This window comes from Corvus kubaryi, unplaced genomic scaffold (assembly GCF_017639235.1).
Source record: "Corvus kubaryi isolate FWS band 111438036 unplaced genomic scaffold, C.kubaryi_AGA036_p1.0 69, whole genome shotgun sequence".
Taxonomy (NCBI): Eukaryota; Metazoa; Chordata; class Aves; order Passeriformes; family Corvidae; genus Corvus; species Corvus kubaryi.
This window is the reverse complement of record NW_024582057.1, coordinates 4,232,277-4,257,698: the sequence shown is the minus strand read 5'-3', so window position 1 is coordinate 4,257,698 and position 25,422 is coordinate 4,232,277. Positions and strand designations below refer to the sequence as shown.

Here is a 25,422-nt window from a genome sequence, read left to right as displayed (position 1 = left end):
CAAACAGAGGAAAGAGCTGTAAAACTCGGTCACCTCACTCTTACATGCAGGGAGAAGTTGTTCTATCCTTGACTGTAGATGATGGTAGCACAGTTTCCAACAGCGCGCCCGGAGCCCATGGATTTGGGCAAGGCCCCACTTGCTCCGCATAGTCACTGATCAGACCACACATTAAAACTTGCAGTACCAAGGTCTCCATTACTGGTGTCAGTGAAGATACACAGTTACATTTCCCAGCAAATGGATTGAACTCTCTTCCTATTGTAGTCATTCTCCTTTCAACCATTTTATTTAAACAAAGTAGAATTCTCCTGAAGGTGAAGGGCAGACAAGTAGATTTAATTCCTCTGGTTCATTTCCAAGAGTCTGTTTTGGTATTAGGACCATATTCAGACAAGCTCAAGAACCTGGGTGTAACACAGTCAGTCTGAATAAAGACATGAAAAATAATGGGCAAGATTTTTGGCAAGTGTCCAGTGGAGTCACCCAGCACTGATACCATTGAAAATATGTTGATGTGAAGCATTTGTTTAAATTTAAGTGGAATCTTTGTTGTGCTGAGTCGAAACCAGAGTGTGCGCCTCTGATTCACAATGGAATGAATATGGGACTGCTCAGGATAATTAAGCTAGACTTGTTCTCCTGTGCAATTCCACAGCTGCAGTGCCTGTGCCACAACTCTACTACATGAATGCTTGCATGAGAAAAGAAATTTTCACTATTTAGAACAAAGAAGGAAGGATCCCTGTTTGCTTTATACCTGAGCTATTTGACATGTCATGCTCACTTCCAACATACAATATTGCTCTGATCTTCAGGACCACAAAAGGCAGCAAACCCAGATGAACTTCCAGTTATTCTTTTGTCAAAAGCAAGAGATGCCTGCAGTTGGGATCTCTTTGAATTCACCATTAAGGATGGCTGCCACAGAGTGATGGGGCATCCGGGAACAGGCACTGTCAAATGAAGACTTTAATTGACATACTGCAGAAAGGGATCTTAAACCAACCTGTATTTGTCAAAATGGAAGTGCAGATCTCAGTGTAGTCTTTGTAATTCAGGACAAGCTGTAGAAGTAAAATTGCCTGAAGCATAAATGTATGAAAAAACCCACTTTTTTACTACAAGTCCCGTAGGAGCCTTATTCTCAGGGCTCTATACTATTTACTCTTTACTCTTTCTGTTATTTACCTTTTATTGAAGAGGTGTGTTCTTTTATGCAGGATACAAAGAGGAAATATATACAAATAATATGTTTGTAAGAAAAACAAGGTGACTTGAAGACCTTTATGTGCCTGAATAGAAAATCCTGAAAGTGTTTTTTTTTTCTTTTATTGCTTTGGCAAACTCATGAGTTAAATTTCAGCGTTGGTAAAGCCATCAGAAGAATTTTGCCTGCAAGAGGCAACATGTTAAGTGAATCTAATATTACGTTGAAAGGTGAAAGACTTGGATTCTACTCTCTGTAACTCTTCCACTCTGCAATGTGGAAAGGCCACTTTTTCCCCATGCCCCTACATCATGGTGTAACCCCAGCCAGCAGTCACGCCCCACACAGCCACTCACTCTCTCCCCCACCGGTGGGATCAGGGAGAGAATCAGAAAGGTAAAAATGAAAAAACAAATTAGTTGAGATAAAGACAGTTCAGTAGGGAAAGCAAAAGCCATGCACACAAGCAAAGAAAAACAAGGAATTTGTTCACTGCTTCCCATGAGCAGGCAGGTGTTCAACCATCTCTAGGAGGGCAGGGCCTGCCCCATCACAAGTAATGGCTACTTGGAAATACAAATGCCATCACTCCCAACATCCCCCCTTCCTCCTTCTTACCTTCAGTTTGTATACTGACCATGATGTCATATGGTCTGGAATATCCCTTTGGTCAGCTGGGGTCACCTGTCCCGGTTGTGTCTCCTCCCAGCTTCCCATGCATCCCAGGTTTTCTCAACAGTGTGGCAGTTCAAAAAGCAGAAAAGGCCTTGGCTCTGTGCAAGCCCTGCTCAGCAGTAACAAAAACATCTCTGTGTTATCAACCCTGTATTCAGCACAAATCCAAAAGAGCTCCATACCAGACACCGTGAAGAAAATTAACTCTACCTCAAGCAAAACCAGCACGTGGTATTTCATCTTTGCACTCCCTTTGACCCCTCTATGTTGTTAGCCTATAGAAACACTCTGGAGAGGGGGAAGGCTTCCACTGTCAGCATCTTGCTCCTTGCATAGCAAAACCACTAATATCAAGTGGATACTGTGGAAGATCTGACTAGCACTAAAATAAGTCAAGAGACATATCTGGACTTGGCTCATGGTCTTTTTTCACCTTATGATGCTTAATCATTTTCAAGAAGTGTTACTGCTTGCTAGTCTTCATATCATCCTGGCTATTAGATACAGGTGGAAGAACAGGCAATACCCAGAATAGGCCAGGAGGAAGGAAAGAATGAAGGGGATGGGGGGAAGGATAGTTTAAACTAAAAAGAACCATTTGGAAAAGGATTTTAGAAATCTCATAGTGCTCAGGAGACCAATGACCTTTGGAGAGCAGCATCTAACTCCCAAGCTTCCTCAGGTCAAAAAAGGATTCTGGCCCTGCAATTCCATGTTGCAGCAAGAGGAATGGACTGAAGTAGCAAGAGACCAAAGGTCATGCAAGCATTGCCCACAGAGCTAAATTGCAGAGACAAATAAGTGCAGTATTCCAGGCTGGAAAGGGCCTGGCCTTCCTCCTAGGGACAAACTCAGAGTTGTTGCTCACAGTGTATATATTTCTCTCTCTTTTGCTCTTAGCATATGTTGTGACCATTTCCCCCACCCATCTTGGCAACTACAAGCCCTCATGTTACTTCTTTTCCCTTCTGAAAATATTTCACAGTGCAACTCCAAAAATCTCCATCCTGCAGTTGAGTTCTGGAAGAGGGGCTTGCTTGTGGACCTCTCACGGATTTCTCATTGAAGTCAGGGAAGTCTTTGCCTGGCTGATCAACTATGGGTTTCAGTGAACATTTAGGTAGAGTTAAAAAGGTAAAATTCAGTGCATGAGTCCAGGGAACAGTGCTTGCTTCTGTAAAAGAATACATTAGTCCTAACAATCTACTGCCCTTTAACTTTTCTCCTCATGTACCCTCCATTTTTCAAACCTGTCCTGTTCAGTATTCAAACTTTATTTCCTTTCTCTTTTGCCCTCTACTGTAATTTTTTTACACCAGATGTTTTGCACATTACAAACCCGTAAGAAGCGTGACTTGTAGTAATTGCACTGCAGTGGCTGAAATGGATCAGGAATCCCTGAGCTTTTGCTCTGGCAGTGATGGTAGTGAGTCATCCTGTAACTTCAGACACTGAATTGCTCTCACCCTAATTGCTCTCCCCCTATTTGTGCGCCTGTTGAGTGCAAGAAGCTGCATCTACCCCACAGGGCTATTTTGGAGGATTAGGGCTTTAAAGCATCAAAGTGTGCCACAAGCCTTGTTAAGTGTTGCTTAATGTGTTTATTAAGGGACATGCACAGCCCTGAGATGTTTTTTTGTGGGACTCAGGAGTGCTGCAAAACAACAGCATTTTTTCTGGAGACCATGCTGAGCATACAATAGGAGTTGTCTGTCACAACAGGGAAGGTGTGGAGTAGCAACCTCTATACCTGCTCACCCAGGCAGTTACTCTCGTCTCCATCTTCCTGACATAAAAATTAACACCAGGGCTCTCTTTCTTTTTTTTTAGATCCTGGCGCTCCTGTGAAACTGCCTTGTATGCCAGTTAAACTGTCACCTCCACTACCTCCAAAGAAAGTCATGATTTGCATGCCTTTAGGGGGGCCAGACCTCTCTCTCTCATCCTATTCCACGCAGAAGAGCTCCCAGCAGCCTTTGACCCAGCAGCATCACACTGTCCTGCCATCCCAGTTAGCAGCTCACCAGCACCAGCTCCAGTACGGCAGCCACAGCCAGCACCTTCCTTCTGGGTCCAGCACGTTGCCCATTCACCCTTCAGGGTGCCGGATGATCGAAGAACTGAACAAAACACTAGCCATGACCATGCACAGGCTAGAAAGGTAATGGATCAACTTTTAAAATTACATACTGGTGTTGCATTGCTTGGTTTGGTTTAGCAAGCCCCAGCCTTCTCGGAAAGCACTGCGGGGGTGCTTAGGATAGAATGGCAGTTCTGCTCTCCCATAGTCTCCCGGACAGCCCCACATGCCTGCTCTAGCTAGCTGTCGGCTCCACAACATGGTGGCAATAAAGGAGGCGAGAAGGGTCCCTCTATATGGACCTCAGAGGAACTTCTATTACATGATGACAAGCCAGTTCCCAGAGGCAGAAAGACCACCTGGTGAGGGACCTTGGGGGTTTTTATGGGGACAAGGGAGGCAGAGAAAGCACATGGATGAATGATCTTAGGGTGCAGGGGTGGTACATGGGCAGAGTTGGGGTACTGGAACCAAAAGGGAGAACCTGAGGGAGTGGCCAGGGCTAGGGGCTGGGGAAGAGGGGACCATGTGGGAAAGGCAGAAAATTTAGTAAGAAAAGCAGTGGGGAAATACAGCACCACATCTCCCCCTTTCTTATTAAATCGAAGAGGGAAGGGCTTAATTTTTATACAACAGAAAAATGGTAAAACAATGCAAAATAGTTCAATTTAAAATGATGAGGCGGCTGTTTGGTGTTGACTTTGGACATCGGTGCCGGTTGAGTTCTCACACAGCAGCTGCTTCTGTAGCTTATTCGTGTTCTGTATTCTGCTGGGTCTGCTAGGATGGCATCCTTTTGGTTGCTACTTGGCTCATTTCTGGTCCGGGTAGTGTGGCAGAGACGGGGGGCAGCGCTGCCATTCCCACGCCGTGCGGCGCGGAGCCGCAGCTCTGCACTGATACCCTCGGGGCGGGCCGGCCTGCACGGTCCCGGGGCTGGCCTGCCCCGCATACTGGTGTGCACTGTTCCCTGTTAACCTCAGTATCAGTGTCATCGCTTGAGTTATGTGCCTAGGACTTGAATGAGGTGACACCTCAGGGGTTTAACAGCTTCAGGGCAGAGTCATTTCTGGAGAAACAGAGACAGGGGAAGAGCCTTTCCAGGCTTGTTTGACGAGTTTGTGGCAGAAAGGAAATATAAAGACCAAATTTCCTGAACCCTGTTGTCCTGTTCAAGGAAGTAGGTAATACAGCCAATGGAGAAGATTTTAATAGGACGTGCCTGGCTTGCAATATGTACTGCTGAGGTATAAATGCAGAGCTCCAGTTGAGTGGAGGATTGCTAAATGCAAGGAAAGGAAGATTCATGAAAGAGCAATTAGAATCCAATGTGCCACTCCAGCAGGGCATCTGATTAGTATTACCAAATAGCTCAAAACAATTCATGTAGACTTCCTAAAAGTCACTTAGAGGGGTTTTAATACAGTATTTAAATTATTTAAATTAATTTAAATTGTATGTTTGATCTTAAAATAAGTATTTAACCCATTCCACAGCAGCTACCTTCTTAGCTGTTTGCATCTGGCAAGAGGTAGCACATTTGATCAGAAATGCCTTACCCACCTTGGGGCTGTTTTTTGTTACTGTCACTTATGAGTATCTCTGAGTGTTTCTCCAAGTAGTCTGAGTAAGTGAAGTAGCATGTTGTATATAAATGCAAACTGCCCTCATAGACTGCTACATCAGCAAGCTTTGGAAAATTTATTTTACCTTTCAGAGGAAAACCAAGAAAGTCCCAGAACACAGAACGTAGTCTGAAAAATTACATGTTTTATTTAGTACCAAGGACAGCTTTGTAGCCAGCTTGTTCTAGGAGCATCATATCATCCTTCTGTTGTACAGGAAGGCAAAATATTTGGTCTAACAGACAAAATGCCTAATGATTTACCCCAGTACTTCTTTCTGATAATGCTGCCTTCATTATATTCCATAGCTGGAAACAACTGGACTATTGATGGCAGATTCTCCTTACTGCCTGAAAAAGAGTTGGCAGACCAGAGGCTGTCTCAGACTGCCAGCTTATTTTAGTACCAGAATAGTGGCACATCTGTGATTACATCATGGGGCTAATGTTTCTACAGCATGGGGGAATTCTCAGCTGGGGAAAAACTACTAGGGCTATGAAGGACATTCCTGTTCCCATCAGTGAAAGAGCTGTAGAGGTAGGATTAGAAAGAGCATCTACATTGCCTCCCACTGCCATGCCCAGTGACTACCCATTTACTTCTCACATTGCCATCATGGCTGGTCAGGTGCCTCTACACCACCCCAAAATTCAATGTGCCAGGCGCAGAGCGTAGCTGTTGTCTTCCAAAGGCTCCTTTGGGGCTGCACTTCCCATGCCATCCCCAGCTTAGGTCGGATGTCTTAATGTCTGGCTCGCACTTGTGCAGAAGGCCCTTTGTTAGCCTGAGCCCAGTGACATCTCTCAGAGCATGACTTCATTGTGGCATCTGTTGCCCCACAGCAATGAATGCTCCAATTTCTAGTCATCCATCATGTTTATGTCTACAAATACGTTTAACTGATTTCAAGACAGTGATGCTGTTTGGGTTTAACTATTAATTTGAAGCTGAAGCTCTGCTGCTTGTTAAAAACTGAGTAAGCAAGGATTCATGTCCCAATTTGAAGCAGTTGCTTCCCTTTGCAATTAATAAGAAGAAAATAAGAAAAGGTTGTGGCACTGATATTTCACATTTAAAATTAATATGAATCCTAGTTCATGATATTGGAGACAGATTTTTCACAGCCTTTTTTTTTGTGTTGATAAACTTATTTTAATCATGGATTAATGTATTGAGTACTTAAGTTGTGCTGCTTGTCAATACAAATCAATAACTTTTGCATTCACAAGGGAGAAAATAGGTCATGATTGTCTCCTCTGCAACAGCAATTGTTATTTTTGTAGTACTTAGAGGTAGAAGTATTTCAAACCATTTACAGGTCTGTGGAGCTGATCTTACTGTTAAATTCTTCATTTGCTTTTTCAAGCCACATTGTGATCTAGATAAATTTGCCAAGTTTGCTTGAAGATTTGTGCAGATTTTTTAAATATATTTATTTAACTTGGGAGACAATTATTTGCACCAAATACAACACCATGCCACTGTTTTCTACAATTTTTGACAGTGCTTACTTTCCCTTATTGTAAAAATCTGCATTAAACCCAAGAGAAATTATGCTGCAGTATTTGTCACTGTACACTTCAGCCCAAAACTCTTGAGGGCCTGTTAAAACTGCAGAGATCCTAGATCTCCTTCCTCTGTTTGAAATTCGGTAGTGTGCTCACTTCTGTAGCATGCATAGGATATGGAGTGACATCCTTTGCTGTTCCTTCCAAGCTAACAGTGTACTGGGCTACTGCTGTTGGGTCAATAATCTTGAGGAGATGAGAGAGCCTGATAAGTCTCTGAGGCACCTTCTGGTGAATACTAAGGGGCTTTTTCTTCTGATGTCAGACATTATCTCAAAAGTATCCTACAACTTCACAGAATAATTGCCATGGTGCTGCAGTAGCAATGCTGCCAGGTCTGGTATTTTGAGGGATTATTTAGAATAGTGTTTTGTTTTTAATAAGGGATGATCATATAGACAAGTATAGATCAGGTTTCAGCTCTACATTTTTTTCCTTATGGAATTTTTCCTTTTCTTCCTTGTATCTAGTTTCTTTGATCCTGGTGCAGTGGAAGCTCCTCAAGGTCATTTAAGCTCTATTGATACTTGCTGTATCAGGTTGTATCAAATCCGTATTTTGCCCAGTAAACTTTTCTTAGACCTCACAACTCTCCTCTTCACCACGTCTCTGAGTGTGGACATGAAAAACAGATGAAAGGCTAAAACATTCTGTTCCTCTAACAGTCTGGATTTTTTGCTCACACAGTTCAGGTCTCTGGAATTTGGATAGTGTAACAACATTTGAAGACTGATAGTTGAAATCAGTGCTTTGCCAATGAGCCACAGGCTTGCCAGAGAAAAATGAGCTCTCCCTCTGTACAGACCTGGAAGCCAGATTTTTCTGTCTTTGACCTTGAGAAAGTTACTGAGTCTCTCTATTTTCCCCTCTGCAGGAGTGATTGCATGTAACTGCCTCACCTAGATCTAGTGCATATTAATAAGTTAAGGTCTTAAGGTACATTAAAAAGCGTGTAATAGCTATTCAAGTCCCACTTGTTCTTATGGCTTAAAATGGCAGTTACTTCCTGGATTTTTTTATTCAATTTTATTACAGACATTATAGAACATTAAGTTCATTTGTGCACTTAACGCTTTTGATTGCAAACATTTTCTGGTACTCATAACGTCTATTCATACCCTATTCTCAGAAGGGCAATCTGCCCCTTGTCATAGTATGACTATTATGACATGTCATTTGTGCTGCCAGTTTGCCTCTATTCTCCCTGATAAATTACCAGTTTTATGGTAGATTAAGTTGAAACAGAGAAATGTGTAATTTCCATGTAACCTTTTTTCTGCAACCTCTGTTGCCAATTTGTGTCCTACTGCAAATGACTTTCCCCTTCAGCCCAAAGGGTGTGTGTCAAGCGTAAGTAAAACTCTAGATTTGGACACAATTTTTCACCATTTTAGAATGCATTTTAGGAGTTTATGAAAATCTGGTAAGCCCTGCCACCAAAATACGCAGATTTCATCCTCCTGACTGAAATGTATTTGAGAAGAAACACCATGCCCCAAAGCTGTGCATCACAAACAGTGGCTAAAGAAGCTTTAGAAACCCTCTCGTGACAGCAAAACGTGTCTTTAATTTTGACTTAGTGAGGCAGTTTCTTGATCTGAAATAGCCTGATTTTCTGCCTTGCCTGTATAATTCTCAGCCTGTCTGGAAAGGTGACAATTAATTTCATTTACTCTGTGGGTTCATGTACAGGAGCGGGCGCAGATGAATCCAGGCCTCAGTTTGTCCAACGTACATACTAAAGAGCTGTTAAGTGGCAATATCTCACTCCGGGCTAGAATTGCCTCTGTGGTGGAGCAGTGAAAAATCACTGTGTCCAAAGAGACTGTGTGTGAGACCAGTTCCTCTGGGACACCCAGCTCAGCTTCAGACTGTAGATTTATGAAATGAGATGCATTAGACATACTGCCAGTGTCTTGTACATCTTACGAAACATATTTGAGTCAGAAAACGTTTCTCTTCCATAAAACTTGTCAAGAGAATTGCATCTTGTCTAAACTTTAGCATTGCCTAAGGATAGAAGCACTTCATATTTATAGTTCTGCCTTCTCTCTCTGTTTCTCACACACATTCCTGTGGTAGAAACGGATATACAATGGTTTGAAGCTTTTTCAGATTTTTTGTTTTAACTGGTGAGTACAGAAAAGTGTACTTGGATCTGAAAACATGTTGAGAAAAATGTAATGCTTTATTCCAAAATCAAAGGGCCTGGGATAACAGATGAGAAGTGTGCATGTTTTTCCCACTAGATTTTACAGGAGGTATTTCACTTTTTTCTTTTTTTTTATTTTGTCTGTACCGTAAGTCACTCATATGCTTAAATTGTGATTTTTCATTAAAGTATTTTCTCTCTAAAAACATTGCAAGCTGTAGTGGTGTAACTTTTTTGCTGTTTTGATCATGTAAAGATGATGCAGCAGTAATTGCAAGTTCTTGTGTTGGAGAGCTATGAATTGTTCAAATCCGTGCATTAAGATCTTCTTGAAACAAGCACTTGCTTAACTGTAGTTTTTTTCTCTAATTTTGTTGCAAAACACAAAACTGATTTAAAATGGGCTTTTTGAAACAATAGTATGCTTTTTGGTGAATAATGCTAAAAAATTCTGTGGTGTAGACCACCTGACCATGTGGGAGTTTTGCTAATGACCCAGAGTCATTTATACACAATGGACATATCCAGTGACCTTGATTTGTCTTTCTTAAGTATACTGCAGTACTGCATGTATTTCATAAGCACTCTGCTTAGACAGCTGACTTAGTGAAATTGCTGTGGAAAGGGCTGATTTTAATCAAGAACGACACAAAACACTAGGAAAAATGAGGGGCTTAAAATAGAAAGTAGTATTATCAAGAAAGCGGATGATTCAGAAAACTTACAATGAGATGAGAAGCTGCCTATTTCTAGATCACTAGTTCAAATAAAAATCCTCTCTGGTAACTTGAAAATCTTGTTGCTATCCAATATCTGTTCGATAACCTAAATTGATGGATCACTTTGATATCTGCTACCCTATGTACACACCCATAAGGATGCATCCGTAATTCTACATCAATCCTTCACAGAACAGGGAAGCACCAAATAGTCCAGGATGCTGAACTACTTCTTGTTCCTTTCATTTGTACTTCCAGAAGGGCCTTAATGAATTTGTACTTACTCTCTGTGTATTTATTGTTCTAAAATTGACTGAATGATTCAGTGGTTGCGTGTATGCGATTGGAAGGCTTGGGGTATTTTTTCTTAGCAATGTTAACAGAATTTCACAGTATTACAGTTTTTCTCAGAAATTTCCTTCCAGACTTTTACATTTCCTCCCTTTCCTCTTTAAAAGACTTACTCAAAAATTAGCTTACAGAGAAAACAGATTTAATGAAGTTCATAATATAAAAATTCCAAAAGCATTTCAGTAAATCAAAAGTTGGTTCAAAGTTTTTAAAAATTGTAGTGCGTTGATGTGTCATTATGAGAATTCAGCTGATGAATTCTAAAACTGCATCTGGGATAAAGTTTTTCGTGTCAAGCTCATTGAAGTCCAATACAAAAATTTGCAAGCCAATTCTTCATGAATTTCTCTTACTTTGTGATACAAAAAATGGACTATCACAAAGAAAATGGAGTTTCTCTCTTCAAGGCATCCAATAAAGCTCTGCATCTCACTGTTGGTTAGTCTGCAGTAGTAAATGTTGGAATTAACAAAATTATTTCTTTGAAGCTGAAGATGATAATAAGAACATGGTATGGTGTGTTCACAGGATCTGAAGCCTTTTCTTCTCTTTCATCCCTAAGCATATTTGGGAACATTATAGCATTATATTCCTAGAACTACATTTTTAAAAGTCTCCGTGGAATGTTATCTGGCAGCCATTTAAGAATCCATTCTAACTTTTGGGTTAGAAGAAAGCAAAATGTTTTAAGTGGAAAATAGTAAAGTCAGTAGATTTCAGTAGAAATCTTTTAAAGAGAAGACTACATTTTATTCAAGATGCAGAATACCTCTGGTATTCAGAGCAGGCTAAGATTAATTCAAGGCAATTGAGGCTTCTCAATAATTGTCAGATCCAAGTTTGTGTGCCTCAAGGTCAACTTGGCCAACACATCTGCTTTCACACCTGTGTTCTTCTGGAAAGTAAAATGGGCATTTGACATACAGAGGGTGTCCAACAGGCAAATGTTCCCCATTTTTCGTATAGCTGTTGCATCAGCCAGGACTTCAGAGAGAGGGCGGTTTCTGCTGTCTCACAAGTAATCCTGAGCTACCACCATTTTTTCCTGCCAGTCTCTCATTCTGATTTCACACTGGAAAAGCAACATGAGCTATTTAGATAAAAACTGGTTGGGAAACATGATTCTGTTCCTGACTTTTCCTTTCACTTTGTGTTTGACATTGTGTTCACCTCCTCATATTCCTGTTTTCCTACTTGATATGTTATTTCGTAAAGGGTTTTGAATTCAACACAAACAGCTAGATGGTAGCAGTCCTCACCACTATTCTTAACCTCATAGGATGCAGAAAATAATCAATCACACCTGTAACAAAAGAAATACGATGTTAGCACCAATTCTGATTGATCTTCAGCACCTGGTTGGATAAGGAGCTGGGGCAGGAGAAGGGATATCATCATGGCCACCCCCCAGTATGTAACTGTACCATTAGCAAACAAACCTCTCAGGTTTTGGCTACTTCCTTGGTTACTCTCACCTGGTCCCAAAGTCCCTTTTCTCCAAGCCCAGTTTCACATGCTCGCTCCCCTGCGCGTCAGAAAGTTGTGCCCTTGCCGTCCCCTCAAGTCACTCAACATCATCTTGTCCAACTAGTGCAAGCCATATTTTCCCTCTGCCTTTCTACAGTTATCCTCTACAGTCTGTACTTCCTCCCTTCCACCTTTCACATTCCTTGCTGCCTGCACACCAGTGGAGAGGTCACACAGACACCAGGCTGGAGAAATGCTTACCACTGAGTAGCTGGTGCTTACCACTCTGAGTAACTGGTCACTTAGTATTTGCCACAGATCTTTAGAACTGTCTGTACTAGTTTGAAAACAAACCAGTGGGAGGCACTAAGTCAGAATAACAATTTAATGGAAATTAAAGAAAAGGGGAAAAAAAAGGTAAAAGAAAACACTGTCAAACTGACAGAGTCAAGGTACAACCTGACACCCTGTTAGGCAGGGTGGTGGTAGCAGTCTGGTAGAATGGTGGCTGCAGTCCTCTGAAGCGGTGATCCTGTAGTAAAACAGTCTGCTCTTCCTCAGGAAGTCCAATGGTGGCTGTGTAGCTCCTGTCCTCTGGAAATCCAGTGGGAAGCCGGTGTCTCTGGTGTTCAGCCTCAGATTATATCCACGATGGGATGCTTGGTTCCTCCCTCTGGGCGGAGCATCTCACAATGGGGTAACGAGTCATGAGGCCAAGTGTTGATTAGGCTCATTAACAGGAGAATAGTCCGGAGGGAGTTATCTCTGAGTCAGGCGGCAGGACAATGATGGGCAATTAACAGAAAGATAGTCTGGGGGGAGGAGGCAAGGAAACACTGCCCCACCTGGTTTCAACGGCTCCTGAGGATGGTAATAGAATACACTGCAACCCAGGACACTGTCCTACCTCTCCCTAATAAGTGTTGTATCCTAAATCTAATAAGGACTCCGTTTAAACCCATTAGATGTCTTGCTGGTCTTGAAGATCTTTCTGTTCTCATTTCTTCTCAAAAAGAGATGAAAGACCACTACTTTCCTATACACAGTGAGAGAAGCAACTCTGGCTTTCATTGAGCTGTTTCCTTTAGTTTATTTATTCTTTTTTCTTTCCCAACAGCTCTGGTTTACACACAAGTGACAGTGTTACAAAAACAGGACCTGGGGGCCTTCCAGACATGCGACAAGTGCCAACTGTTGTGATCGAATGCGATGACAATAAAGAAAATGTGCCTCATGAAACTGACTATGAAGATTCTTCCTGCCTCTATCCAAGGCAGGAAGAGGAAGAAGAGGAAGATGAAGAGGAGGATAACTCCTTATTTACAAGTAAGACTCATTCCATTTTTCCTTTCTCACTTATTTTACTCTGAACTCACAATACACAAAGGAAACACAAGGCCTGTGTATTTTCTTTCTTGGCTGTGGCTTTCGTAACTCTCAGAGCTTGACTACATGGGGATGCCAATTCAAAATAACAAGTAGTATGAATTTTTAGTGATTCCCCTGATGTACATGAATTGCTGTCTGGGTAGTGCTCAGGCCAAATTCAGATGACAGGTTTAGGCTTACATTAGTTCAATTACAAATTGGCATTTGGATTCACTTTCCCAAGTGCCCGTGGTGAAGAGAAGCCCTGCCTTTGGCTTAAGTCGAGATCATCTCAATAGGTACTTCAGAAGGATGAAATAAGTGCCACATGTAGAGAAGCAGAGTTTTTATATGTAGTCAGTATTAAATCACTTCAGAATCATAAATGTGCACATGCTTTGAAACGGGTCACAATCAGAGGATTTGGCTCAGATAAGAAGAGGTTAATTGGTAGCCATATCACAATTACAGACTGGGAAAAGACCTGTGGCCTTCCTGACCACTGTAAGGAAACTCAGCTCCTGCCCGAGTATGGCATCGTGGGACTCTCCCATGAAGACAAGATACAGTACTTTATGTATGACAACTGCTTGTCATCCCAGAGACTGAAGTTCCAGGCCCTTGCATTTCTTTTCTTCTGAAAACTGGAAGCAGTATAATCAAACATCCCTTTTAAAACACACAGAAAGAAGATTCTAAAACAGGCATATTTCATCTCCTCAGAGCACCACCTTACCCTGCAAGTGAAATTAAGCAGTGTTTGCTCCTAAACTAAAAACAGAGCAGAACTGTGCTATCTCACACTCTCCTGACAAAGGCCAAAATTCCCATGTGTTTGTGTCTCTCTGTTTGTGTCTGTCTTGCTTGCTCAAACTGCTTTGGACACAAGCCTGAGAAAGCAAATATGAGCCATAAAAGGCCACTGGTTTTTACAGTGTCTTTGCCACTGTCACTGCCTGAGAAGCAGTCAGTTAATGTACATAGAGATTTGTGCTGTTTCTGATTGACTTTTGACTCCTTCTAGTGCTGGCTTGGATGTCTTGATATGACAGTGCAAGAGAGATTCAGATAGCCCTCTCTTTTCACTCAGAATCTGCTGCCTGCCCAGATTCTGAGGTTGAATTTTTCATTCCATTATGTGGAAATACTGTGCTACAGAAAGCTACAGATGCTACTAGCAATTCTAAAACAAGCCCTTCTTATCCACTCCCCTCTATGGAGCAATATATTAACTTCTATCTCCTGTATACCTACCAATTTCAGCTTTTCCTTATTATGATATGAATTGAGGTTAATGGAGCACATGAAGTTAATGACACCCCTTTTCCCATAGTCCATACCAGTGTAAAGGAGAACCTCATATCCTCCCTTGGCTAGTGCTTCTTTGCCAGCTGCATGTTGTAATGAAATGATGACACCTCCTTTGGCAGAGCGTCTCCTCTCTCCCACAGGCCCCCTGGCAAGGAAACTCTGCAGGAAGGACTCTTTAGCAATCAAACTAAGCAACAGGCCTTCCAAGCGAGAGCTGGAGGAAAAGAACATCCTCCCCATGCAGACTGATGAAGAGAGGCTTGAACTTAGGCAGCAGATCGGGACAAAGCTAACAAGGTAAGAGACAAACGTTTTTTTAACTCTTGCTTTTGGAAATATGTGGTGGGATATAGCTTTTTCCTTAGACTTTAAACATTTGAGATCTGTTTCATTACAATGTTCAAGAGGAAAAGCCATGGAGAGGAAAAAAATGGGCCTAGACATTATTTCTGCTCCAATAAAGCTTCCCATACAACTCCTGATTTCGTTTTCCTGGGAGATGCTATGGGAACTTTGGTTGTATTAAGTATCAGCATGAGCTACGTGAATTTGGTTCTTTTTGGCACCTCACTGGAAAATGTTCAGCTTTGATACCATTTTGGACTGTAGTTGCAGGTGCTATTTTATAAGCTATTAGTTTGGCCAAAGGTCAGAAGTATAACTTTCTCTTCTGACTGCATCTCCTGTGAATAGCTGAGGCTTTCCCTGGTACAAAATAGGTTAAGTCCTTTAGTACTTGCCTCTATTGGGTCAGGTTGGACAGATTTACCCTGTCTAGACACTTTCTTCTTCATAACAGTGTTACTCACCAACTGTTCTGGTGTTCTGTGTTGCATGGGGTATAAAGGGGTGGCCATTAAATGTGGAGGATTTCTGACAAGAATTAGTAAACTGAGGTCAGCTAGAACTGTCTTAAGAACCTTCTATGCACATGTCAGGATTTCTGTAATCAATTTAATCCTCTTGTGGTGTCATCTTGGTGGTATGCAGAGCTGGTGAATGCTGTTAGTTGCTCTCCAGTAAGAAAACCACGAGGAGATGAGCAGCCAGTTGTTGGGAATTTTCTTGCAGGTTTTAATTTTTTTATTTTGGGGGTGGGCGGATAAGGGGGAAACACTGCCACCATGTTCTGGAGACAGGAAGAATAGGAGCTCCTGGTAGACACCACTTTCAGCATTTTATTTACTTTTCTTGCATGACCTTGTTTATCACCTCTGGAATAAACTAACCACACCTTTCCAACATGTCTTTGAAAGTTTTTGTGTTGGATCGTGCTTAGCCTACTCCAAGACCTGTCTAATTCTTCAGTATTCTTGTTGAGGGGCTTCAGCAAACGTGCCCAAAATATGTAAGATGGTGCTGCACTGTTGCTGGTACTGTGATTTTTCAGTTCAGTCTTTATTTGGCTTTATTCCAGCCTTGTTAGACTATGCCTGCAATGGAGCGCTGGGTCCCAAAGAACAGGAAGGTCCCAGTGCTTATATGATTAAGTTTGAACCATTTTGAAGCATGTGAGGAATTTAATTTTTTTTCCCTTAGTCTGTCTCATTGCTTGACCTTGCAATGACATTGAACAACATTTCCACCGTGTTGCCTATTTGCCTAAATTACTTAGGTCTTTCTGAAATTTTCCAGCTCTGGCTGATCAAGAAAAGTAGTGTCATTTACAAACATTGATTCTGCACAGCTCACTGTGCACCAAGTCTTTTTCATTATAAGTATTTTATTTTTCACCTCTCCAAATCCTGCTTTTTTCCTTGCTAAACAATATTTTTTCAGCATTTGTCTTTTTAACAAGGGAAACTATTTTTGGCAATACCCAAAACCCTTCCTGTCTAAGCCCCATTTTCTCATAATGTTGTTTTTTGTTTCCCCAATTGTATCTCTGCTGATTTGTGTTAATAGTTTGAGCTATAATGTTTGATTTTGTCTTCTAATATAGCTAGGACTTAGGGGCAATCATGAATAGTTCAAATAATTAAAACTATGTATATATGAGTTCAAAATATAGCTGAGCTGAATGAAATTGCTGTTTCATTCCCACGTCCCATCACTGAAATGGGTAGAATTTCACAAGCCTTAACTGGAGTAGTATAGTTGCCAGTCTCACCTTTTAATTACTAGTATTTGCAACTTAGTATCTCATCCTTTTAAGAAGGTGAAAACAATCAAGAAATATGAGGAGAAAACAGTTTTGCTCATATCTAATATGCAGGAAGCCACAGGCATTTCAGCAGCAAAAAGGAAAGGTGCCTGTCTTACCAGTGCTTTATATCTAAATATGATGTATCCATGTGCACAGAATGATGAATATTAGGTTGAAATAGAGAGAATATTTCAGTTTGGACAGTATTTCCTTACTGTCCTGACTTCATTACTGAATCCATCCTTTGCTGTTGCTTGGTAATTGTCACACAGTGATGCAAATGCCAAGCAAAATTAAAGTAGTGAAGCATTTATAGTCCTTAGAGAAGATGCTAGATGCAGACTATAATTGCAGCTGGCAATTTTGGATTTCAGAGGGATTTGTACTGCTCCACCAATGGTTCCCTCGGGTTTAAAATATCCAGCCAATCAAATCACATATGCTACTTACAGAAGTAAAAAATGCAGAATAAAAACTTCAGAATATAGTTATTGTCTGTAATGGATCAATTAATTTTCAGCAAGAGGCTGATTAGGATACTTCAGTATTTATGCATAATCCTCACAGTATTTAGTTTGGAAGAGCTCATTGGCTGCCACATTTGGCAGATCAGAATTTAGTACTTTAAAGAGAATGTATTTTTCAAAGATGCCTCTATCCAGGCATATTGAGATTGGCCATTGACATATTGTGTGGGACTAAAATCATCCCAGGTGCAGTTCCTCCAGCCTCATTAGAGTTGCACCAGGAATCAATTTGGCTCGGAAAGGTCTGTTCAGATCCTGTTTAAATGTAGCTTGGAACCTCTGAACCTCCTGTTATTCCCAGAAAATTGTTATGACTTTAGTGTTACATCAGCCAACTGGAAGAGAGACTCCAGAGCAGAATTCAGTTTCCTATGCTGGGAGAATAGTGCCTTGACCTACACCAGGCCCGTTGTAAGGGGGAGGCTGCAGGGACTGGATCTTATAGCAGGGCCTGGCTTACTACACACTTCAGTGTTGCTCAGCCATGAGACAAATTCTTTGTGCCTGTCATAGAAATTCTTCACGTGAATGTTGTGCTTTGCTGGTCTGTGTCCTGTATTGTGGCTTAGCACATGCCGATCCTAGCAAAAATGTAGCTTCTTGCCCAAGGTGGCAAAATATGTCCCAGCAAAGGCAGGAGATTCCACATCATATTCCAGCCACATGAATAGGCCACTGCACCATAAGCCATTTCTCAGGTGTCCTTATGTAGCAGTTATGGCAATTGATTACAGTAATTAATTAAAGACCTCCTCCTCTAACCAAACCAGAATGGATTACTCCAAAATGTGACATCTACTATGAAGTAAGGAGCAAAAGTGTGTTAAGATGCAGAACTTTCAGCTCAAAACTACATGTGACATGGGGATAGGAAATGGATGCTGGAGGCCATGTTCTTGGCTGCTAAAAGCCTTTACAACTCCATTAACTTCTACTCTGAAATGCAAACCTTCTGTGCTAAGTAAATCTTTAAGTTGGTATGGTGTTCCTTTATTTTTTTCCCCTGTTCAGCTTCTCCCAAACTCCTCCTCCATTTTATCCCTCTGGTGCCTACACAGCTTCACAGCTGCTCAAGAAGTGTGCATGCGTGACTGTAAGACAGAAAAGAGAAAGCAGGACTCTGAAAGTTAACAGGGAGCGGGAGGGAAAAGACAGACTTCTCACTTCTGCCTGTCTCACTGGCTGTGTTGGACCTGCTGGGAAGCACAGGTTCCCTGGTTATTCAGGCTAGAGAAGCAGCCAAGAAGACTTGGATTTAGCTTTCAGTAACTGTCAGGGTGAGAGGAATGGGGCATATCCAGGGTATGACAGTGAAACTTGGAGGTTTTCCTGGGGCAATGATAAAGGCCTGTCAGGAAGCCCTGGTGAGAAGGAGGGCCAGCACTGATGGGTGATGGACAGCAGAGCTGCATGTCTCCCAGAGACTGCAGGAATGTCCCCTGGTACTGAGACAGGTGCTTCAGTGCCAGTCCTTGCATTTCTGTTTCACCAAGGAATCCTAATGGTGGTCATAAGAGACCACACAGACTTTCTCAATAAACATATTTAGTAACACAAGAGCCCTTTACAGAAACACCAGATTTTGCTGAGGACTTTGTGCTCCCTTAGAATGGGAAGACCTGGCTTCTTTGTGTGTCTTTCACAAAGTCTCCCCCATACCCTGAGACAAGGTGTTTTTTTTAGACTGACCGATCTGCCACACATCCTGCAAGGGAGGCTTTCTAAAGTATTCAAGTATTTTTGAGTCTCTTAACCCACCAACTCTGGTGAAGGTGCTCATTAGCAATTAGATATGGGAGTATTAAAGCTGAGATTTTGGTCTGCTGCTTTTCAAGAACATGGTGTATTTATTTGTTTTCCCTGATTGTTTCCATCCTGGCTTCTCCCACCAGCTGGAATTGGATGATCTAATAACATGATAAGTCTGGTAATCCAGTGTGCTGTCATCATGTTGTTAATAATCAATGTCAAGAGAACTTCTTGATATTCACAGTATTCTTACTGGTCAGCATAATGTCGGTCTCATCAGCACACTCCTACCACTGTCTGCAGGTCAGGAGGCAGAGGAGACACATAAAGGCTGTCCGCTGGCAGTAGTGCTTGTCAAAATATTGCTACCCTTCCCTGGAAGGTGCCACAGGCAAGCCAGTAAGATTTTGCAATCCAACAAGAGTTTGTGCTGTGCTGCTGCCAAAAGCTGTTAGTTGTAGGGGTCATATTTATCATGCCCAGTGTGAAAGCAAAGAGAGATGAGGTGGGGGAGCAGCCTTCTGCACATTAGCTAACTAGTAAAATGAGAAACAAAAAAGAAAGTAACAGACTACCTATTGCCTCTTTCATGACTTTGAGGGATGCTCTTTCGATTGCTCTGCTGAATCCTCTGTGTGTCACTATATATGTTCTGCTGGCTTTAAAGCAGTGAATTAGAGGCAAGTTCCTCTGCCAGATATACAGCAGTGCTCTGCATTGTTTTTTTGTATAGCCCAAGATTTATTCGCTACAGTACCTTACGAGGTACTATCCTTACACCAGCAAGCAGAAAATCGTGATCTGAAGCAATATAAATAGTATATTGCAAGGATCATGAGGCAATAGATCACAGAGACACTGTCTGTGTGCATATGGCTGTAAATAAGTACACTTGAGATCTGGACATGCACACCTGCTGGCTGTGTTTTTATAGTCCCATTGATGTTTTTGAAATAGTACTGAGATGTCTGTGACTGAGAAATGTAGCATGAGAAGTCATAAAAATTTATGGAATGGCAGGTTTGACAGATGATGGTCACCTGCTACCTTGTTGAGAGCGGTAATCTATGCATTCCCTGATCAATACTACGTCTTCTTCAGCTGTGCTGAAAAATGCTGCTTGGAAATCCTGTGATGGAATTAACTTGGTGAATTCCCACAAGTATAAAAAATTGTCGTTGATTTTTAAAATGTCATGAGGCTGTTGCGAGGTTTTTGGACTTGTTCATATCAGATACTAGAAAGAAGAGTAGAAAAATTGGACAGTTTGGGAAGAGGATTGGACTGTCAGCATCACCATGAAGGTGATGATAGTACCAGTACTGAGGAAGGGTCAGTCTGCAAGGCTTGCACAGTCACTGAAAACACAGCAGCTCCTTCAGAGGTCTGAGGGGACTGAATAGTTCAAAGCAATCATTTTTATTCACCAAAATTTAAGCTGTGAAGAGATTCAGCTGTTTGAAATGGTCAATTCTTTAAACAGTGTTGCAGTACTACTAGGGAAGGGTTTATTCAGCCAGAGGATGGCAGCATGATGGCCCCCGTTGAGCATGGCTGAATCTCCTTGTGGCTGCTCCCCATCCAGTGCTGTGGAGGGCATTTTGTGCCCTCCCCATCTCCGAGTCATTTAGGGATAAAAAGAATGGGCAGACAGCAGGATTAGGCTTTATTCACAGACCTCATTTTGTTAGGTAACGTGAAATAATTTCTTCCTAATTACTTCTGATGTCTGCAATTCTCACACTTATTGTTAGCTTCCACTAATGAGAGAAAAGCAAGTGCCTAAAGCAAGAGCTCATCCCTGATGGCAGCACGCACGCGCAGATGTGTGTGAAGCTTGCCTCTTTGCATGCAGGGTGCTGGGGATAAATCACACGGAAAATGGGATTGTGGTAAACAAGCTCATCTAAGTCCTGGATTAGAGGGGACAATGCGACAGCACTAGATACATGAATGGGGGTAACGGAGAAAAACTGCAAAGGGCTGAGCCTGGGTTTTAGCTGCAATGGTACCTAGGGAGAGCGGCATTTTTTCCCTTTTAGTTAAGCTTCATGAGGAAGCTGTTCATTTGGAAAACCCCAAGGGAGCTATTGAAATTGCCCTTAGCATCAGGAGGAAGGCAGGAAAAGCAGGTGATTATTTATGGGTGACAAACTGAAACTGAGCTATCATTACACATCTGGGCTGGGAATAAATACTCTGAGCAGGGAATAAAACCACTGGGAATAAATACTCTGAGCAGAACTGGTCTAGGTTCTGTGCATGGGTACAGGTAGCAGATGGGCGTTCAAGGCCCTTGTCAGCCCTCTTTCCTGTTCTCAATGTCCTAGTAAGCTCTGCTCTGCTGAAAGGAAAGGTGGCTTTGTAGTTAAAATACTCTGAAAAGGCTGCATCTTCCACCAGCTTTCCAACCTTAGGCAAGCCACTGAAAGAGACCACACACAAATATTTGTTTGTTTGTTTGTTTCTTTCAGGTGTGTTGGGGTCTCAAAAAGTACATACATGCCTATGAACTTTGTAACATTCCATCAGTTGACGAACTCTCATTGATAGCAATGTTTGTGTGCTATCAAAAAAACCACCCCAATACCAAGATCTCTTTAGGCATCTAACTCTGTGTTTCAGTAGGACAGGGATCCTCATTTCTGTGCATGGTTTGCACTTACCTCTTTTTATGAGGAATTTCCATGGCTAACATCATTCTTCACAGAAAATAGCATGTCTAACATCATGATGCTATTACTATTGTTTTGATAGTTGATGCTTGTTTTGCATTTCATAGCTAACAGCATGAGTTTGCTTTGTCTGAGTAATTTGCTATGGCAAAAGTCAGTGGAGCAGTCAAGGGAAAGGGGACATGACAGTGTCATGACAAAACACATCACCTCTACATACTCCCTGGTTTGGGGGATGAACAGTGTCCTTAACCTTTGCAGCTCCACCTTGGGATGGGATGAAACCCTGCCCCCCATCAATTTTGCTCAGCTAGGGCCAACAGATGTTTTGTTATTTATGGAAGCAAAGCCTTGCAGAGTAGATATAGTCTGTCCTTGGGCAGATGCATCTCTCCATGTTAGAAGATGGAGCTCCAAACATGCAGAGTCATTTAATTTATGCTACTATAAAGAAGGAGAAACGTTGTCCTGAGGAGAGGGATGATTTTAATGGTAAGCAACAGGCAGCAGGGAGCGGCATTTGAGGGCAAGGTCTCCCCAGAGGCACCTGTGTGACCACTGATGAAATGGAAAGTGTTTATGTCATGTCAGAAGCTCATTTCAATCAGAAATGTCACCAGCCCAGAAAGGAATTTGTTATTCCTGGGGTCTGTCGCTGTTCCTGTTTCTATTCTCATGGAAGCAGTGCAAGTCACACCACCCTGTCATTGCAACATCTGTTTCTCCCATCCTTTCTCTGCAGAAGTCAAGACAAAATGCATTATGGGGTTACAATTTCCCCTTCATGCTTCCCAAGCTCTTCAGCCCCCTGACACAGTCTGTATTTGAGGTCTAATTCAGGCTGTCAACACAGCTGAGACAGATATATTAAATCTACCTTTATTTCCTTTGCAGTTTTGGTGGGGTGTGGTATTGTTCGTTTTCTGCCCCAAATTGATTGCAGTTTTGCTTTTAGTTGTCAAACTACTGTCAGCTTTTATATAAGAGGAAACATTTCTCTGCTGGGCAAAATAATTCATGGTGATATAAATAAAGCTTGTGGCAGTAATAGAGTAACATATTTTGGTAACAGGAATAGTCTTATTTCTCCATTAAACAAGAGTCCATGCAGTACTCCCTTTTGAGTAAAAGAATGGCATTAATAAAAACAGGTGAAACAAACACAAGCAAGAAAGAATCTCCTTCAAAATGTTATATTCTGGCTTTAAAAACAAAGGTGGTTTATTTGTTGGGTTTGTCTTTTTCTTTCGCTGGTTAATAGTGGCAAATTTAGGGCAGCTCCATTAAGAACTAGCTCATAGAATTCCACCTCTAAAAAATCTAATCATAAATCTTCATATTTTGTACCTGCTGATTGTAGGTAGTTAATCACAAGCACAACAGTTACTTAGCTTGGATGACCTTGTAATTTCTGTAAAGGAAACAAATCAGGTGGGAGTACAAGTAGATAAAAGAAGCAGACTGGCAGGAATAAATTTCTCTTTATAGTCTGATGATTGTAAAATGGAGAAATTGCTCTTTGAGCAAAATATTTAACCTCTCTCAGAAGTTACAGTTTGCATTTCCCCTCCACTTCAGTGTATTCTGGCCTATTTAGCAACACATGTGCAGGAGATTTAACAGAGGCAATCCTTGTAAAGCGGTCAAACATGTATTTAAGAGCTGATCCGAGTCAGGAGTAAAAAAACTGTGTTTATGTATGTGGTCATATATGTTCACTGTGGCTGTTACTGTGAGTACAAGCAGGACTGCTAAAGGAGTAAGTCTGACTTGTGTGCGTGGTCATCCATCTATATTCCAGAAACTCTGGAGTTTCACATGCAGGCTATTGTATGTGAGTAAACAGAGATGCCTTTCTGAAGTGGAGTAAATAAGATTGAATGTTTGTGTTTGTTTTGTGTAGGACTAAATGTCTTTTGGACAAATGTATCAAGAAAGTAAATATCCTTACCCTTACACCTGGTACAATTATGTGATGTTGGAATTTTGCATGTTTCCCCTAAGACATGGTGTTAACAAAAGGATCACTTAGAGATGAATGGGGTCTTCTTTCTTATGTGTGCGGAAACATTGCAACCAGTCTTTTAGAGGCAGGTTTGGATAAGAATTATTGCTCCTCTTTCAGTGCACTGGGATTCACAAGCACTACACAGACCATATGTGGGAATTAAAGTAAGTCCTTAGCTTCAGACCTGACCGTCTGAAATTACCATTTATGTTAATAACTTTAGTGAAGAGGAAGTGTTCTCATGTGTTGTAGACCACATCAGTGTCTCTAAGTGTGCAGCCTGTAATATTCATTACTTGCCTTTCTGATAATAAATAACAAACCAGCAAACTACAGGGAAAGCACATTAACACCACGATTTAGTAACCTGGTTCTTCACCGACATCCCTGAATTCAGGAGGCAGCAACACTAGTGGTTAATGAATAATTAAGAAAATAAGCATTCAATATATTGTATTTGCTCTGTGAGCAAGCATCTGTATTGTCAGGCTAGACTATTTATCCTGCAGAATATTGGAGTTTTTCAGCATGCTGGAAAAGTCTTCACTATTTCCTTTATTGCAGTAATCAAGACAGAAATGGTCTTCCTGCCTCCCTGTAATCGGCTGGCTTTGATTTAAAAGCTAGCCTTGCAAGCAGGGACCCTGATCTGAAACATCAGGGGCTGCAGAGGCACCAGCCTGCTTCTTCAGTGGGGAACAGGCATGGCTCCTGGACCAGGGCCTCATCTCTTCTACATGCTCAGGGATTTCAGTTACCTGGTGGGGTGGCAGATGTCAGCTTGGTTGCACCCAGACCCTTCAGGGGAACATGCAAGAGGTCAGAGATTCATATCATCATAGAATGGCTTGGGTTGGAAAGGACCTTAAAGACCATCTGATTTTAACTTCCCTGCTATGGGCAGAGACACCTCCCACTAAGCCAGGGTGCTCAAAGCCCCATCCAACCTGACCTTGAACACTTCCAGGGATGGGGCATCCACCACTTTTCTGGAGAATTTGTTTCAGTGCCTCACCATCCCCACAGCAAAGAATTTCTTCCTAATACCTAATCTAAACTCTCCCTCTGTCAGTTTAAAGCCATTCCCCATTGTCCTGTTGCTACATGCCCTTCTGAAAAGATTCTCTCCATCTCTCTTGTGGGCCCCCTTAAGGTACTGGAAGGCTGCTATATATAAAGTGTGAGTAAACTCTCTCCTTGGGAGCCCCTCAAAGAAGGTACAGGGAAAGATTCCTGGTCATCTGCCGTGTTGGTATTTTCATAGACCTGTCAGCTGGCCCACCTTCAGCTAAACATGCAAGCAGCATGGGAAACAAACTCCTTCAGCCTCTGGGTGCACTGCGAAGTTGGAGCACCCAAACTCTGCTCCAATTCTGGCTTTCCAAGAGCACTCTGCGCCCCCATACAAGGACTTCCCTGCCCCAGGGAAGCTTTAATATTCAAGGTTCAGCTATTAAAGAAAGAGGGCAGGCAGCCCCTCTGACAGCAACTGATTTGTTTAGAGCTGCACATCAGTCTCAAAGTGGGGAGCAGCTTCTGTGACAAGAGTCTGGTGCCTTTACATCTTCCCATCATGGGATTCTCCATCTGATCCCAAAACCTCCCTCTGCTCCTTTCAGGGAAAGCAGTGGCTGATGTTTCAAGGCCAGAACAGCCCCTGAGACTCTACCTTTTCCTGGTTAACAACTGAGTGTAAATGCCTGGTGTCCTTTACTCTCAGGTTGTGCCAGAACCATTCATCCTTCCCTCATTTGAGCAGACATAAAAGATGAGATAGAGAGTCCTGGGCAG

The 25,422-nt window shown here is 41.9% G+C and overlaps 1 protein-coding gene across 7 annotated transcripts in view; it reads left to right on the top strand.

Moving 5' to 3' along the window:
* The window catches only part of PHACTR1 (phosphatase and actin regulator 1), a 292,345-nt gene that overhangs the window by 245,829 nt on the left and 21,094 nt on the right, over window positions 1-25,422 (top strand). For all 7 annotated transcript variants that reach the window (XM_042049210.1, XM_042049207.1, XM_042049213.1 and 4 more), the window contains 3 exons: window positions 3,716-4,046; window positions 12,965-13,173; window positions 14,667-14,823. In XM_042049210.1, coding sequence (XP_041905144.1) covers window positions 3,716-4,046; window positions 12,965-13,173; window positions 14,667-14,823 — 697 coding nt within the window. The remainder of the gene's footprint in view (window positions 1-3,715; window positions 4,047-12,964; window positions 13,174-14,666; window positions 14,824-25,422) is intronic.